General features: G+C 39.8%; 1 protein-coding gene across 1 annotated transcript; it reads right to left on the bottom strand.

The window, feature by feature from the left end:
• Positions 1 to 1,634: 1,634 nt before the first annotated feature.
• Positions 1,635 to 16,386, bottom strand: alg9 (ALG9 alpha-1,2-mannosyltransferase). The gene is given in 16 exon segments (XM_052104450.1): positions 1,635 to 2,797; positions 4,331 to 4,461; positions 6,609 to 6,738; positions 6,826 to 6,973; positions 9,341 to 9,470; positions 9,994 to 10,148; positions 10,265 to 10,387; positions 10,531 to 10,636; positions 10,775 to 10,862; positions 11,225 to 11,291; positions 11,294 to 11,359; positions 13,095 to 13,183; positions 13,287 to 13,357; positions 13,620 to 13,754; positions 15,334 to 15,469; positions 16,200 to 16,386. Coding segments are annotated over 16 exon segments (1,845 nt in total). The 5' UTR covers positions 16,346 to 16,386; the 3' UTR covers positions 1,635 to 2,673.
• Between the last annotated feature and the right edge of the window lie 447 nt (positions 16,387 to 16,833).

Raw genomic sequence — 16,833 nt, 5'->3', positions numbered from 1 at the left:
TGGGCCGAGGTCCCCGTCGCTCAGGCGGCTGCTTTCGGTTAGCGGAACGCGAGCGGCGTCGAGCGTCCATTTCAGGTCTGGGCTGGGAGACAGGAGGCGCCGCCTTGGCTCGCTGCTGCAGCTGAGGCGGTCTCTGGCGGCTCTGCCCCTGCTCGTGTCCGCTAGTGTCGACGGCGCGGGGTCGAAGGCCGAGCCCGGCCAGTCGTCGGATGCAGCGTCAATGGAAAGGCTGTCATCCTTTTCACCGTCGTCCCCTGACGCGCCGAACGAGACGAGACCCAGCGCTCCGGAGGGGTGCTGGTCTGCCTGCGTGAATAGAACTGGCGGCAGGGAGTCCTCGGGTGGTAGTGAAGCACGCGGGGACTGGCCCGGCGTGATGTCACTGAAGCCATCCCCTCGAACAGAGCAGGCTCGTTCGCGGCGAAGGCGGCAAAGCGAGCGCGCAGCTCGGTGAGGCCCAGGGAGTCACATTCGGGGCATCCGCCTCGAGTGAGAGCAACTTCTGCGTGGTCAGGTCCCAGGCAGCGAGCGCAGATAATGTGACGGTCCCCGTCGGGAAGAGGGCCTCTGCACGAGGCGGAGGTCGAAGGCATTTTAAACAACGCCTCGAATTTGCTCTTTACTAAGGACAAAAAAGCGTCGCAGAGGCGAACACTTGAAAAGTTATTGCTTAGTAAAGGATATAAGGTGATGCGCACCGGATGGCGTAGCAGAAGGCTTTGAAGGCGGCTGAAGGCGCCGGCGTCCTCGTAGCAGTCCTGCTGTAGGCTTGTCGACAGCGGGCGAAAAGACACCAATAATCCAGAGGATCCAGCGAAGAGAAGTCCTGTGCTGAAGGAGATTAAATCTAAAGAACTCTCATGACGGGGCGCCTAATATATAGCCTTAGCCACGCCAATCTTGGCGGGCTCTGAGCTGCGTGAGTGTGGCAGCTCATTGGTCGCTGCGTTCAGAGTCGCCCGTCATTGGTTCGAGCAAGTTGCCGCAGCACAGCCAATGACCGAGCTGCCTCGCTCATTGCTGTCTGCTGTGCAGCTGCAATGCGTTTTACATAAAGACTTCAATATTTCTCGAGAAACTGAGTTTTCCCATAGCGTAAGCTACTTACGCAATAGGAGAGACCTCTCGAAAGGGAAGCACGGTGATCTTGTCTCATAAGACTGGATAGCGTGTTTTACAAAACTTTTGTATGTCTTGTAGTACATGATTAAACATGTGTTTGTAAGTCGAATAAAAAAAGGACATATTCTGAAAATATTTTTCCATGTATATCATATTTGCAAGTAAAAGTTACTGATTTCACTAAAAGGTTTCTTTTAAACTTACTTACTAATAAATATGTTGTCATGAAGTTAGATTTACCATTAAGATTTAAGTACATCTTACTAGTCATTGTTTTCCAGTGAGGTTTACTCTTCACAAGCACTCACAAAGAAACTTGAAAAACTTTTTTTTTTTTTTTTATTCTTTCAGGCCTGTAAATAACTTTTTACTCAATAACTCTCTAAATTTTTTTTTTTAAATGTTAGTTTTGTAAAGAAATACATAGACACAATGTATATGTTTCCTAAATATACACATTTTGCACAATTTGGCAAAATTACAGCTTGATTGGAAATGACGCACAATAAAAATATTCTGCAATATTCTACAAGTTAAATTGACCTTGATATAGACAAGATATAAATTGTCTTATACAGTATTTTATCTCAAGCATGCTCTTCACGGACACTTTTGTCGACTTGGTTATCAAGTACACTAACCTTTGAAAAAACTTTGTTGAAGAAATCAAACACGAACCCAGTAATGTGTGTCCAAACTTTATTCCAGAATTGAACCCTCAGAGATGGCATACCCATACTCATTACACCTTTTATTTAACTCGATCACACTTAACACTGTTATGATTAAGATGACAAACATGATTTGGAATGTAAACACTCAATTGTCCTGGTCGGCAACCTGACCACTTTTCAAGTCAATCCCCACTTTTACGGACAACGCAACTGGAGACATCAGAGCATTTTTTTTGGTGCATCCTTTGTCCTGGGATGCTGCTGCTGGCCAGGACCAGTTGCTCAAACAGGACAAATTAAGTTCATGTCTTCTGTTGAACTCTGAATGGATGGCAACAAACTGGATTGGGATCTGCATTTATGGAGTACAGTTCATTGTCCAGACCAGGTGGAATTAAAAGGATGTGGTCATTACAAATGAGGAACTGTAGCCCTTAAAGGGTTGTCTTAACAGAAATCTTCTGAAATAAAAGATGCAGAAAAGCCCATGCAGGCATCAGTGTTTACTCATGCAGCGTAAGGGCATGGCAATGGAATGGAGCCGAGATGATCGGCCACTATTGGTAAAATGGGTAAGGCATCCAGGCTCTCTGCTGGAACTGTCCAGAATAGGCGTCAATACCGATACAGGCAGACACTGCATGGTTTGACAGGTTAACACACACACACACACACACACACACACACACACACACACACACACACACACACACACACACACACACACTCTCTCTCTCTCTCTCTCTCTCTCTCTCTCTCTCTCTCTCTGTGTGACTGTGTCTGTTTGTTTAGGGGAATATCTTGGGGCAAATGATGATTCACTACAGGAGAGGACTGATGGAGAGATGCAATGATGGAAAGTAACAGGAACAGCGGATCAAGGTTGCGTTCTTTTCCGGGTGTGTTTGGGTCGTCGTGGTTTCATGATGACATATCTGCTGTAGGTGGTGTACTGCTCAGACAGAAATGGGATAAAAAAGGCCCTGAAGAATCTGGAGGACCTGTGCGGGAGAGACACGAAAAAGAAAATGGCACCACAATCAGGAACAGCACACAAAGATTCCTGCGAACAAGGAAGGCCACTTGCATTACCTGAAGCTGGTTTACATAATACATAATAGATTACTTTATCTGCATTCATTTCATTACAATCAGTTAGGCAATAAAAACAGTTATACAATATTATATTAAATAGATTATGTACACATGTATATAAATATGGGGTGACTGTGGCTCAAGTTGTAGAGCGGGTTGGCCAATAATCGCCATTATTGCCATAAAGACCATTTCTACAACATTTTCAATTTGATTCATGTGGCATTGTTCAAAATGTGAAATATTTCTTCATTTTATATCATTACTTTCCTAAATTTTTTCAGAAATCCTAAACTTTGGTTTATTTTCAGGTTTCCAGATTTTCAATACGGCCTCAGATTTTTGGACCCTACTTTATCCAAGTTATAGTATTATAATGGCAACAGACACCCTGCTCTCTAGACAATAGTGTCAACCACTAATAAAGACACTCAGACATCATTACTGAGATGTGATTTGAAATTGGGTCAAGGATAATCTCTCTTGGGATGATAGAACAACCAGTGTCACAACAATTTACGATGAGCACTTGTTAACAATGATGCCATAAGTATCTATAAAAGGACAAGAGCACTCTCTAGTGGACAAGAACATACCCTACAACACTAAAAATAAAGGGATAGTTCACCCAAACATTTTAATTCCCTCATTTACTCATCCTCAAGCCATCCCAGATGTGTGACTTTCTTTCTTCTGCTAAATTCAAATGAAGATTTTTAGAACATTATTTCAGCTCTGTTGGTCTATACAATGTAAGAGAATGGTGGCCAGAACTTTGAAGCTCCAAAAAGTGCATAAAGTCAGCAGAAAAGTAATTCATACAACTCCATATCTTTTGAAGAGATCTAATCAATTTTAAGTGAGACCAGACCAAAATATCATTCGTTTTCACTTTAAATCTTGACATCATCAGCCTCCTTGTTGATCCATGATTACAAGCTCAATTATACTTCCTATTGTGCCATCTAGTGTTCTGTGCATGCATCAAGCACTAGGAAGTGTAATCAAGCTTGAAATCATGATCGTTCTGAGAGAAAACAATGGCAAGATAAAGAGGGAAAATTAATTACATTTCGGTCTGTTCCAACCAAAACCGATTGTATTGCTTCTGAAGGCATGGATTAAACCACTGGAATCTTATGGATTACTTTATCTCCTTTTTGGAGCTTGAAAGTTCTGGCCACCATTCACTTGCATTGTATGGACCTACAGAGCTGAAATATTCTTCTAAAAATCTTCATTCGTGTTCAGCAGAAGAAAGAAAGTCCTAAACATCTGGGATGGCATGAGGGTGAGTAAATAATGACAGAATTTTCATTTTTGGGTGAACTATCCCTTTAATGAAAAATTACACATTTAATTACCCAATAGGTCTACGCATGCCAACCAAATTTTCATTTGTTTAAAAAAATGTCTATTGTACACCAATAAAAACTTGCCTGGTAGTGTCTAGAAAAGGCTTGTCAGTGACAATACTCCACTCCTCTTTGTTAGCGGCATATCGTGGTTCTCGAGGGGCCTCACTGTCTGTTGCCAGATCCACCAAGTAATGGCACTGCTTCAGTTCCACCTGAGAGCCAGAGAACAATCACTGAAAACATAATTTTTTTCCCACCTGCTGGCGATGCCAATCAGAGGATGGAGATATAACCAGTGTCTTTTGGGAGTGTTTTAAGATCCAGGAGCTTTGGTTGAAAGTTCAAAGTATTGTGTGTGATGCATTGGTCACTCGGTTTTAATTTTGCCCTAGACTCTGTATTTTGGGCGATGGGGCGGTCATCAATGTTGAGAATAGACACAAAAAGAGTTGGGTCCTAACCATTGTCATGGTCACCAGACAGATTCTTTTAAGGGGTTGAAGGTCAGCTGGAGCACCCTCATTTCAGGAGTGGTGCTCGAAGATGGGGAGGGTGGCGGCCTTTGAAGAAGGGTCATTTAGAAGACTAGGGAAATTGAAATTGGCCAATTGTTGATTCTGTGTAAATATACGTTTTATTTTTCTGTGTTCAATATATGAATCAATAAAATTGTTAACCAAAAAATTAAATTTTTGTCACATCCAGCTACTACAATGACATTTGCAGAGATATATGTCAGGTCAGAGCTCATAGACTTATAGCATCAATGTTATCTTTCTTTATCTTTAGGTTTGAGGTAATTAATTATTAGATGGCCTTATATCGTATATTTGTCTTATCTAAGTTGTATGATGACAGTTACACTACAAGCAGATTACTTAATCTCTAATGATGGACCGATATATCGGCCAGGCCGATTAATCAGCTGATATTGGCAATTATAGGCATCGCCCAATAATGTAAATAGTGTATGCTTCGCTGATTAATAGAAGTGTTGACTTTCCTGTGTGTTAGTTCCAAAATCTACCAATAGATTAATGATGAAATAATTGGGGGGCCTGGGTAGCTCAACAAGTATTGACGCTGGATACCACCCCTGGAGTTGCGAGTCGCATGCTGAGTGACTCCAGCTAGGTCTCCTAAGCAACCAAATTGGCCCGGTTACTAGGGAGGTTAGAGTCACATGGGGTAACCTCCTCATGGTCGCTATAATGAGTGGTTCTCTCTCTCGGTGAGGCATGTGGCGAGCTGTGCGTGGATGCCACGGAGCACAGCCTGGGCTTCCACATGCGCTAGGTCTCCGCGGTAATGCGCGCAACAAGCCACATGATAAGATGCGTGGATTGAGGGTCTCAGATGCGGAGGCAACTGAGATTCATCATCCGCCACCCGGATTGAGGAGTCACTACGCCACCATGTTAGTTAATTAATTAAAAGAATTGTGCATTCCAAATAAAAAAAATAAAATAAAAAAAAAGCTGAAAATTTTGTAAAAACTCTGAATTAAAATATAGCCCAGACCAATAAATCAGCCGATATTTGACTATTTTGCTATAATTGGCATTGCCAAATGTGGTGATGTGGGCGTGGCAGAGCAACATCTGTGGCGAGCAAGGCCAGGAGGAAGAATGGTAAGGATTGACAACTGTGGGAAATGATCTCTAACAGCTGTTCTGTGTTGCAGTGATGGCTGGAGATCCAGCAATCCAGACCACCGGATTAGAGAGAGAGACACATGGTGTCTTCCAAAATCTACCAATACATTTGTCAATGTTTTTTTTATTTTTAAGTTTAAGCAAATTTGAATCAAGTTTGTTTCACTTAAGAAATTTTGTATAATCTGATTTGCTGTTCTTAAATTGTATTATGTTTATCGGCATTTATATCAGCCATCCTCCTCTATAGATATAGGTATCGGCCATTGAAAACCCCATATTGGTTGACCACTTAAAATCTCAGCTTCCCTTTAAAAGCAAATGACAGGAAATAAACAGCATCTCTCATCATTACCATCATGTTAGATAAGAAAGTCATATGGGTTTGGAAAAACAAGAGGGTGCATTTCTGGGTGAACTACATTAAATGAAACCAAAAAGGGGGGTATTATAGCACATATGTATGTGCAGTGGCATCACTGTAGCTTGTTCCTGATTTGACTAAATAGCAGTGTTACAACTGACCCAGTTACAAATGTCCCAAGTCTCCTCTACTTCTGTAACAACTGAAAAAGTGGGCAGTCAATCTTGAGCTCTGTTTTTGAAAAATCATCCTTCCACACATCTAGCTCAATTAGTATGCTTGCAATCAGCCAAAAGGGACAACGAAGAAAGCTCAAGCAAATATGTGCACGGACACTCACGTATCGTGACGGCTCCTCGAGGTTCTGATCATTCATATCTGATGGAAGTATCCAGGTGGCATCAGGTCCCATGGCAAATGGCTTAGGCAATTGACCCCTGAACTCCGACTGGATGAACTGTAAGTGCCAGCTGTAAAATAAGATAAACAGGAAAATATACAGTTAGTATCAGGTTTCTTAATCAGTCTTTGAGCATTCAATCTGAATGCAAACTTACTTGTTGGGCAGCAGGAAACTGCTGGGGAAGCGGTACCACTCTTTTCCTGCACAAACATTGACCATTCTACCATCTGGTACAGTGTGGATGGTGGGGTCTTTAGCAATGCGGTGAAACTCTGGGTACAAATCCAGGGGAGCATGATAGCCTTACACACAAAACAACCCCATGTGAATAAGAGAGACATCAAAAAGGAAATGTTGTACTGCAAAGTCTGCATCAAAGTATTTTTAACAGAGGTTCAAAACGATGGCCTTTAAGATATTGGGAAATAAATTAGCAGCCCACTAACCCCTTTCATTACCGCTTTATGATAAATTCTTAAGAGTAATGTGTAATAAAAAATAAAAAATTTAATTAAAATAAACAAGCATTCCACTTTCTGTATGAGCTCTGCAGTTTAATTAATATTCATATATACATAAGAACATTTCTAAATTGATTATGTATGCCTAATTGGGTCAGTTTCATGCTCTGCTCATAATGAACACATCTGTGGGACTTGAAAAAATAACTTGAAATGTTTCAAATAATCCACACTGAACAACTTAAGCCAACGATTTTCAGGTCAGAGCTTCTTTTACATTTTCACCAGCCAGTTGAAGGGAGACCGGGTACGCATTAGCATCTACCTTGTTTCAAATTATCTCTGGCAGTCGGTGGGACTGGTACACATGACTAAGGCAGTGACCAATGAGTTTCAGTCTAAGTCCAGTTCACAGATAAAGGTGAAGTAAAAGAGCATTTTCCAGAAATTTTTCAAAGGACATGAGGGCAATTTATCATACAACATGCCTGTTTGTATGACAAATTACATTATATCATTAATTTATATATTATATTATATTATATATCATAGATATAGAATTTCTGAGAATGTACTTAATAATAATTGATTGGTCAATCACGACATTCTATTGTCAAATACGTTTAAGATTGTAATGAATCTGTGGAATCAATATTTACAAAATTTTAATGTCTATCAGTTCCATTGGTAGTTGTGTAATACGTTAGTTAGCTGGTCATTATTGCAAAATAAACCAGTCCAAGGTGACTATACATTATGCCTTATTTAAAAGGAATATTTCGGGTTCAGTACAAGTTGCACTCAATTGACAGCATTTGTTGCTGTAGAGTGGAGGAGGGCGGGGCCGGGCTGGAACAACGCATGCCCAGTCCCCAATCAGCCTGATGGGGGCACACGAGGGATAAAGGTGGCCGGGACGACGGTTCGAGAGAGAGAGAATTACAGGCATCTGCTCTGTGTGTTTATGTTTGTGTGTTTTTTGGTTCAGTTTGTTATTAAACTATTGTTTATATCGTCAAGCCGGTTCTCGCCTCCTCCTTTCCCTTATACCTCCTTACAGTTGCATAATGCTGATTACGGAGGTTACAGTGAAGCACTTCCAATGGAAGTGAATGGGGCCAAATCGGTTATAACTTTACACCGTAAAGATTAGTGAGCAATTTTATCACACTAAAATCATGTTAACATGTATATTGTTTATGTCTTGTGGCTGTACTTTGAAACTGAGTATTTGAACATATACGGATTGTCCCCATTCACTTGCACAGTAACCCAGATTTTAGATCTTTTTTAAAGAAGGGACAAAATAATTTTTTATTATGCCAAAAATGCTTTTGATTGAGCTTAACTTGTATTGAACCCAGCATATTCCTTTAACCGTCTATTAATATAGATTTTTAAGCAACTGTTTGGAGCACGTTCTTGCATCCAAATCCTGCTGGAGATTTGCCAAGCCATATCATCCGCTACCCCCCAAACGTGGTCTTGTCCAAACCTTTCGTCGCTTCTTTAGTTTCTTTCCAATTGTAGTTGCTGCCATGAAACACTGATTGTTGGTCATGGTTATATTTTAAATTTGCGCAGTGTTCTTGCTCTCAGCGAGTTCAGGCTGATTGGCTGTGAGCATGGGGCATGATGGGGAAGCATTGAGAAAAGTCAAAGGCAGTCGTTTAGTGTGACACCTATCCTCCGTTCTTAATCAAAGAGTATGACAGGCCCACCACCTGAGGATTGTGACTACCCCCTGAGAATGAACCACATAATAGTGACCACGAGAAGTTTACCCCCATGTGACTCTACCCTCCCTAGCAACCAGGCCAATTTGGTTGCTTAGGAGACCTGGCTAGAGTCACTCAGCACGCCCTGGGATTCAAACTAGCAGCTAGCGAACTCCAGGGTTGGTTGCCGGCGTCTGTGTGGGGCCAGCTTTAACTAAACCTGTCTCAATAAAACAATTTAGATGCTAACAGTTATGAACATTGTATATTAGGGCTAATTGTTTTCAAGTAATGCACCTAATGACATGCAGCTGCATCTCTAAAGTGACATTTATCCCACATAATGAAATGCTAATGTACTTTAATATAAAAGCTTTTAATAATATAATAACATTTGTGATTTTTTTTCCTTGTTCGAGACAAATTGTTGGAAGGTTTGTTCCACATGCACTGAACATGTGACAGCACAGAATATACAATGTGTGTGTACCTCTGAAGAGTGCCACAGAACGGGACAGCGAGAGCACTCCAAACAGCAGCATGGAGCCGAGGGCAAGCCAGTTGGAAGAGACAGTGTAGTGCTCCAGACGGTAGCGCTGGAATATGAAGTGATAGCACTTCTACATGGTTTAACAGACAAAAAAAACTGTTTAGAGGAACTGCGTAAGTTTAAGCTTGACATTCAGATTAAAGGAAAACTAATTCACACAACACTGGGGGAAATTTATCAGACTCATGTGCTAAAACAGCTGTGCAAAAGCACCATAGTAAAACCATGTTTTGGCCATTTACCACTGCAATTCAGTTATGTATTTTCAAACAAACAAAAGTACCATGATAAGACCAGGCTTTCATTTTACATGCACTGTAGTAACACCACAGTATTCTTTCCAGAACTTTGAAATTCCATGTCAATACCATAGTATACACATGAGGTGATCACTTTAATATGTACCATGGTATTACCTTGCATTACCATTCCTGTTATGTTACCACCACAGTGATCTTTTTAAGGGTAGATGATGAGGTTAACTATGACATGTCTAAAGTTCATAACCTGGCTGTAACACATATTTGTTTCTATCTGGTGTAGCAAATGTCTAACCACCAAAATAAAACACGCTTCAGTCTAAGATTTCTAACCTGAAGCGAGGAGAGCGCCACAGCCCCACACAGACAGATGAGAGGGTAGATGGGAAACAAAAAACGCTCCTCTTTATGTGGACGAGTGAAGAACACCAGCATCCATAGGTACATTGGTGACAGGGTTAACCAGTACGGCCTGCCCAGGTTCTGTACTGCAAAACATGCAATGTGCATTTTTAGTGTGTTCAGCAAATCGCAATCACATCCCAATCACATGGTGGGAAGAGATCAACTTTAAAGCTTATCCGTAACAATACTCCATTCTTACCATTGAACCTTTGAAGCAGTGCCTCCATAAGAGCAGTGAGAGGAAGAGAAAACAGGGCCAACACAAATACAATGTTGAAATTCAGAAAACCATTCACAAAGTAGTAATGCCATGGCTCTGTGCCTGTAAGAAAGAAAAACCTTGAGTATAAGCACTGATCATTTCCACTATCTAATGACACTTAAGATAGGAAATTAACATTAATTCCCTCTGCTTAAATATTCACAGGAAAGTAAAATAAAAATAAAAAATGGTTTGAGATTTACCATAGAGATCTGGTCCATGAGGGGTGAATACATTGTAGAGTATTATATTCAGAGGAGCAATCACCAGCTTGCCATAGTAGTAGCTGTCAACCACAACAACAGGAACCTACAGAAAACAAACAATGGTTATAAAAAATGAATTAGACTGACCACGTCATTATAATGCCTTGATTTGGGATACAGTCTTGATTTTAAATGTTTTTTTGTAACCTAAATGGAATGTCAGATCAGTGCATTTCCTAACCAGAAAGAGCAGCAACGCCACCAGAGTCCATGTGATAAAACTCTTCCACTTCTTCTTTAGCAACAGCAGGTCAAAGGCAATGGGTATGCTGCAATACATAAGTCAACATAGCCCAAATTTATCTTGTTAGCTGACAACACATCAGGATCATTCTTATGACAGATCACTTTGGATTATGTGTCTATGTACATACTATGTACATAGTGAAGTGTTTGATACTATGTACATACATGTTGTTGCATTGTACTTACATTTAAAGCACCTGCATTTAATTACATCTGTAGTTACACTGTTGGTCTTAACCCCTAATCCTAATCCTAAACGTAACCCTAACCCATACCCTAAACATGATAAATGTATTGTATTTTAATGTTAGTACATTAAAAGTACACAGTAGTTAAAGACACCTAATATAAAGTGGGACCCAATAGGATGTTGAATGTCACTTACCCCAGCAGAGCACAGAAGGGCCAGCCCACTATGGCCCCCGCTGCAATACCCAATACAGCCAGACTGGGCGCCCCTGGAACCAGCCAGTCATAGCTACCACAGTGCAATACATGCAAAAGGTGCTGGGGAGGAAAGCTAAATATGACACAAGAAGACACACACAAACAAACATTACACTTCAGTGTATACTTATAATTGTGTCAAAGGAGCAGAGCAGCAACAAGACATACTTCTATTATCTAAAATTCCTAGTAATAAATCAAATGATAGATAATACCCAGGGGTTAAATTGGGGCAGATTGGCCTGGAACGATGATTCAAAGAAGAAAAACTAAAATATTTGCAGTTTGTTCGTCACTGCAAGCAGGCTCCAGTTCAGATTTTTTTATGCATTCCATCTCTAATTAGCGAGTGTGCTTGCTCGAAAACACCTTTAAAGTTAAAGGGATGGTTCACCCAAAAATGAAAATTCTTATCATTTACTCACCCTCATGCCATCCCAGATGTGTGGCTTTCTTCTGCTGAACACAAACGAAGATTTTTAGAAGAATATTTTGGCTCTGTAGGTCCATACAATGCAAGTCAACAGGGTCCAAAACTTTGAAGCTAAAAAAAATAAATAAATCATATAAAGGCAGCATAAAAGTAATCCATATGATTCCAATGGTTTAATGAAGCGATATGATAAGTGCAGGTTTGAAACGGATAAATATCCTTTTTCCGATAAATGTCTTTCACATTCTTCTTTTGTTTTTGGTGATTTGCATTCTTCATTCATATCGCCACCTACTGGGCAAGGAGGAGAATTTTGGGTAAAAGGACTTAAATATTGGTCTGTTTCTCACCCACACCTATCATATAAGCTTCTGAAGACATGGATTAAACCACTGGAGTCATTTTGTTACTTTTATGCTGCCTTTGTGATTTTTGGAGCTTTAAAATGTTGGTACCCATTGTGAGAACCTACAGAGCTGAAATATTCTTCTCAAAATCGTTGTGCTCGGCAGAAGAAATAAAGTCATACACATCTGGTATGGCATAAAGGTGAGTAAATAATGAGAGAATTTCAATTTTTGGAACTAAAAATAGATAAGTATACCTTTAAATAGATAAGCATTACGCTTCCGTCTAGTCAGTATCTAAAACTTGTCCGCTACAGAGCGACATTTTTAACAGGGTGTGTTGCACAGGCACTCAGTTGCCCACTTTTGTTCCCATTAGTTCACAAATGAATGTGCAACCAGTGCTCTAACTCCTGGGTGTCATCAATTATTATTGCTAAGTTTTGACTAACTATTGAAGGACTACACTCTTGAAATGGAATACATAGACTATCAATTAATTGCCAACAAACACCTTCATCAACTAACTAATAAGGACAATTGCATCTATATGAACTTCTGCAGTTAATCCAGGATGGACTTCACAGACATTAGTCATTAATCTTACAGTTCATACAAAATCTTTGTTTAAACACTGACCCTTAACACTTACTTAGTTTAATAATTTTAAACCATGACTTGCACTATACATAACTAATATTGGCATTATATTCATGATGTTAGTCAGAGGGGAACTGGCCCCCACAGTGAGTCTGGTTTCTCCCAAGGTTATTTTTCTCCATTAATCAACATCTTATGGAGTTTTGTGTTCCTTGCCACAGTCGCGTTCGGCTTGCTCACTGGGGTTATAAATACAATTATTATTTAATGACTTCTAAAAAAAAATAAAATAAAAAAAAAACACAATTCACAATCGTATTTTTTCTAATTAGACAATGATGACTCAATACAGACATTTAATCTTCTGTAAAGCTGCTTTGAAACGATGTGTGTTGTGAAAGACGCTATACAAATAAAATTGTACTAACCTGCAGAGCAGCAGAACATCCCTGCACTCAAGACAAGGAATGCTAACAGAAGACGTCCCACATGCAGGCCAAACTTCTTACACACAGCCCTGCGAAAGACCCATGACGTGAGATTTGGAAGACATTTTAATTGAATCATGATGGAAATTTCACCTACTTTGGCCCAATGTAAATATAATGTGCTGCACTCACTTGTAGAAATAGAGCTCACACACACAACAGGTAAATGCTAACATGCAACGCAGGAAGTAAAACACCAGGACCTGAATGGGAGAAAGAAATCAGAACAACAACAAATGAGTTGACATGTTTAGTACTTGGTTCTCAAATGAAAAGACACAGGTAACCAGTAAATGCAGGCATTCAATAAATGGTTCCATTTTATTTCAATTTTAGATTTTGACATTCCAGTGAGGTTAAGTAGCTACCTCACTGGTCATAGAAATATTCTGTGGCACGTCAAGAGCTTAAAAACACAAAAGCAAAAGTGGTAATTAATCATGTTGGGATTGGTAACTTGTTTACCTTGTTGGTTTGTAATATTTTGGAATGAAAGCAGGCAGGAAGGGCATGGAGCCAAAGATAGGCATAGGACCGAATTGCGTAGGCCGGAGAATACTCCCATGTCTGCATTCCTGTTCCATACAGCAGGTAGTGAGTCTGGCCAACAAAAAAAGAAAAATTAGCTTTTAAGAATGTCTGGTGTAACTATTTTAAATATCAAAATGTTTTGTTTGCATGAAGAATATTTTTATTCAGTTATACGGCCCAGTGATCGGAGGTTTAACCTTTAATCACTGATCATTAGAGGTTTAAAGTTTTACTGTCCAGGTCAAATTTGACCCGAAATATCAAATGTGTAATTCCGCCCATTTTAAGACATGTAATAATTCTAACTTTATTCCATTAAAAACACTAAAGTTAAGCATTTTGAGGGGGATTTTATGGTATTTATTTCCCCATATTTACCTCTAAATTACTAACTCCATTCATTTTCATATAGAAAAACACATTTTATGTTATCATCAGTTCTATAATATATATATATAAAACTTCAGAAATGTATAAAAAAAAAAAAAAAAAAAAACAACAAAATATCTCAGAATAAAAATAACATGAAATGACAACTATGGCCAGTAGATGGCCTCAAGTGCTCCATGCATTGGCTGATATCTATAAACTAATGTTGTTGTAACAAACTTAATTTCTGATATTATTGCAACATATGCATTGGATATATATTCAGACATTAGAAAAAATCATTACTTGTCAAAGTGTAGCATTTTTTTTTACCAATTGTGTTGAATTTGAACATATTTTGCAATGATGGCCCAATATGTGGTCAAACCTGACCATGCTGCTACAGACAGAGTAATTATTTGACTTATTTATTTATTTCAAACATCAAAATTCTAGCATAAACTTTGTCACACAGGGGTCAGACTCAGACTTAGACCTGTGTGGTACGTTTGGTATGGGTGAACATGTTTGTCAAAATGACCCGAACAGCGATTAAGGGTTAAAGGGACCACAATATAATTTTTCCCGCTAAAGGGTGAACTTATAGGGTGATTCACACATTTTACTTTTACCATTGTTTTCCGTAATGATTTTCATTACCGTAACAATCATTGTTAAATGATAGTCATACAGTTAAAAAAGATGCTGTTGTATAAGGAATTTTTTTTAATTAAAATCAGCGAAAATGAAATGGTACTAAATGAAAAGGGGTACTTCTATGGTGTATAAATATTTTACATAATTATTATTTTTTTTAAACTGCCATAGTGTGAATTGGGGGGTAAAATGTGCATAACGGTCATGAAAAATGTGGCTTTATTTTCTATATGCAAAATATATATTTTTTTATTTAGAGTAAAATAGAACCAGGGCATTACATGACAGGTTTCATTAGAATCACCGTATAAAGTTAGTTAAAGTTTATCACACCAAAAAAGTCGTAATTTCATTTAAGACCATTTCCACCCCATCTCTCTGACCCCTAGTATTAAATGGGCCATTTTAGATGCTGTACCATTAACACTTCTATGTAAACACCCTATTTTTGCATGTGAAATAAATAAACTATATGCAAATGATCAGGAATAGCCAAGGCCATCTACTGGAGACATAACTTAAATTCATACTGAAAAGAACTGCATCTGGACAGACTCATTGCTGGGCAAAACAGTGTCACAAATGAAGTGTAAACAGTGAACTGAGAACATGTGCAACTCACAGGCTCCCAATAATTGTAGGTTTCATCACAGTCAGAGATGTTACTGAGTAATGCCGCACAGAAGCGAGCTGAGACCAAGCACTTGAATGCCGTGGAGCCCTCAGGAGCCCACACCTGTCCTGCCTTACTGGATGACCTGCAATGGAGAGCGGGGTATCGGAGGTAATGTGCTTGCTTATCAGAGACCAAAATAATCCAAGCAGGTATTACTGCAGCCTGGAGATCTCCAGAAGAGGGCGGGATTACTACAAAAGAGGGCGGCACTTCTACGCACGGTTAGAGTCTGGAGATCCCGCCCCTTTTTGGAGATCGGCCTGTAGCAACTAATAAGCAATAGGGGGACAGAGCACAGGATTATTATACAAGGTTGTCATTTTACTTGTTTAATTTAAACCATATAATTGTAAATAAAAGCTTTTCGCGTAGAACAGAATGACAATAATGTCAGTTGCGTGTGATTATATTGATCTGCGCTGTTCAGTTAATAAGAAGATTATGAAATTGGACTTGTACGAATATCAACCGAAATCTGTTGGGCTATGTTATAATACACAGCATCAATTGTCAGATGTTCCCTAGTCCTACATAGTGTCACTAAATAAAATATCCAACACATCCACTTTTATATGATCAGCTGGCTATGAGACGCCGATCAGTTTTCCTGCATACCAGTGAATGAATGAATGAAAAGCGTCATGTTACAATGAAGTAACAGTACATTGAGGTATTTGTATCTCTTTCCGAAGCCTTGGACAGGTTATGAACACTGTATGTTTTACTCTTCTTTATTAACGCATTAGCGAGCTAGCAGTGAGCTGTCAAGAACAGTAAACATTACATTGCGCACGGGCTGCTTGCTTACTTACTCATTTCGTGGGTCACTTGACTTATTGTCCTCAACACATTTGTCGTCTTTTGTTGCTCGGTTGTCAGCGCTTGGTGTGTTGTTCACGTTGTTGGCATCTTGTTTGCTTCCCCGTCTGTTGCGTTGACGGAGTCCCTTCGACGCCATGTTTCTACAGGCCGCGCGTGGCGTTGTGATCACTCCGAACGCAGCCAGAGTGTCTGTCAAGGTAAGTCAGCTCACTCGGCAGCCATCACAAGCGGCATAAAAGTACTAATGCGCACGCGCGTATTAAGAGTTGATTGACAGACGATCTCCGTATCTGTAAGCTGAGTGGCTCTTTTACCTGTAAGGCGGGACTTTTCTACAACCGCATTTTATTAGAGGTGCTCCCGTCTCTACTAAACCATCTCTGACGCAGCGGAACTCAATGGATCTGGCAAAACACTCATGCACTGATCAGCCACAACATTAAAACCACCTGCCTACTATTGTGTAGGTCCCCCTCCTCATGCCACCAAAACAGTGCCAACTCGCTATTCTTCTCATCACAATTATGCAGAGCGGTTATCTGAGTTACCGTAGGCTTTTTTTTTTTTTGTTTGAACCAGTCTGGGCATTCTCTGTTGATCTCTCTCATCAACAAGTGTTTCCAT

This window comes from Xyrauchen texanus, chromosome 3 (assembly GCF_025860055.1).
Source record: "Xyrauchen texanus isolate HMW12.3.18 chromosome 3, RBS_HiC_50CHRs, whole genome shotgun sequence".
NCBI classification, from domain to species: domain Eukaryota; kingdom Metazoa; phylum Chordata; class Actinopteri; order Cypriniformes; family Catostomidae; genus Xyrauchen; species Xyrauchen texanus.
Note: the sequence above shows the minus strand (reverse complement) of the source record. Positions and strands in the feature narration are given on the sequence as shown.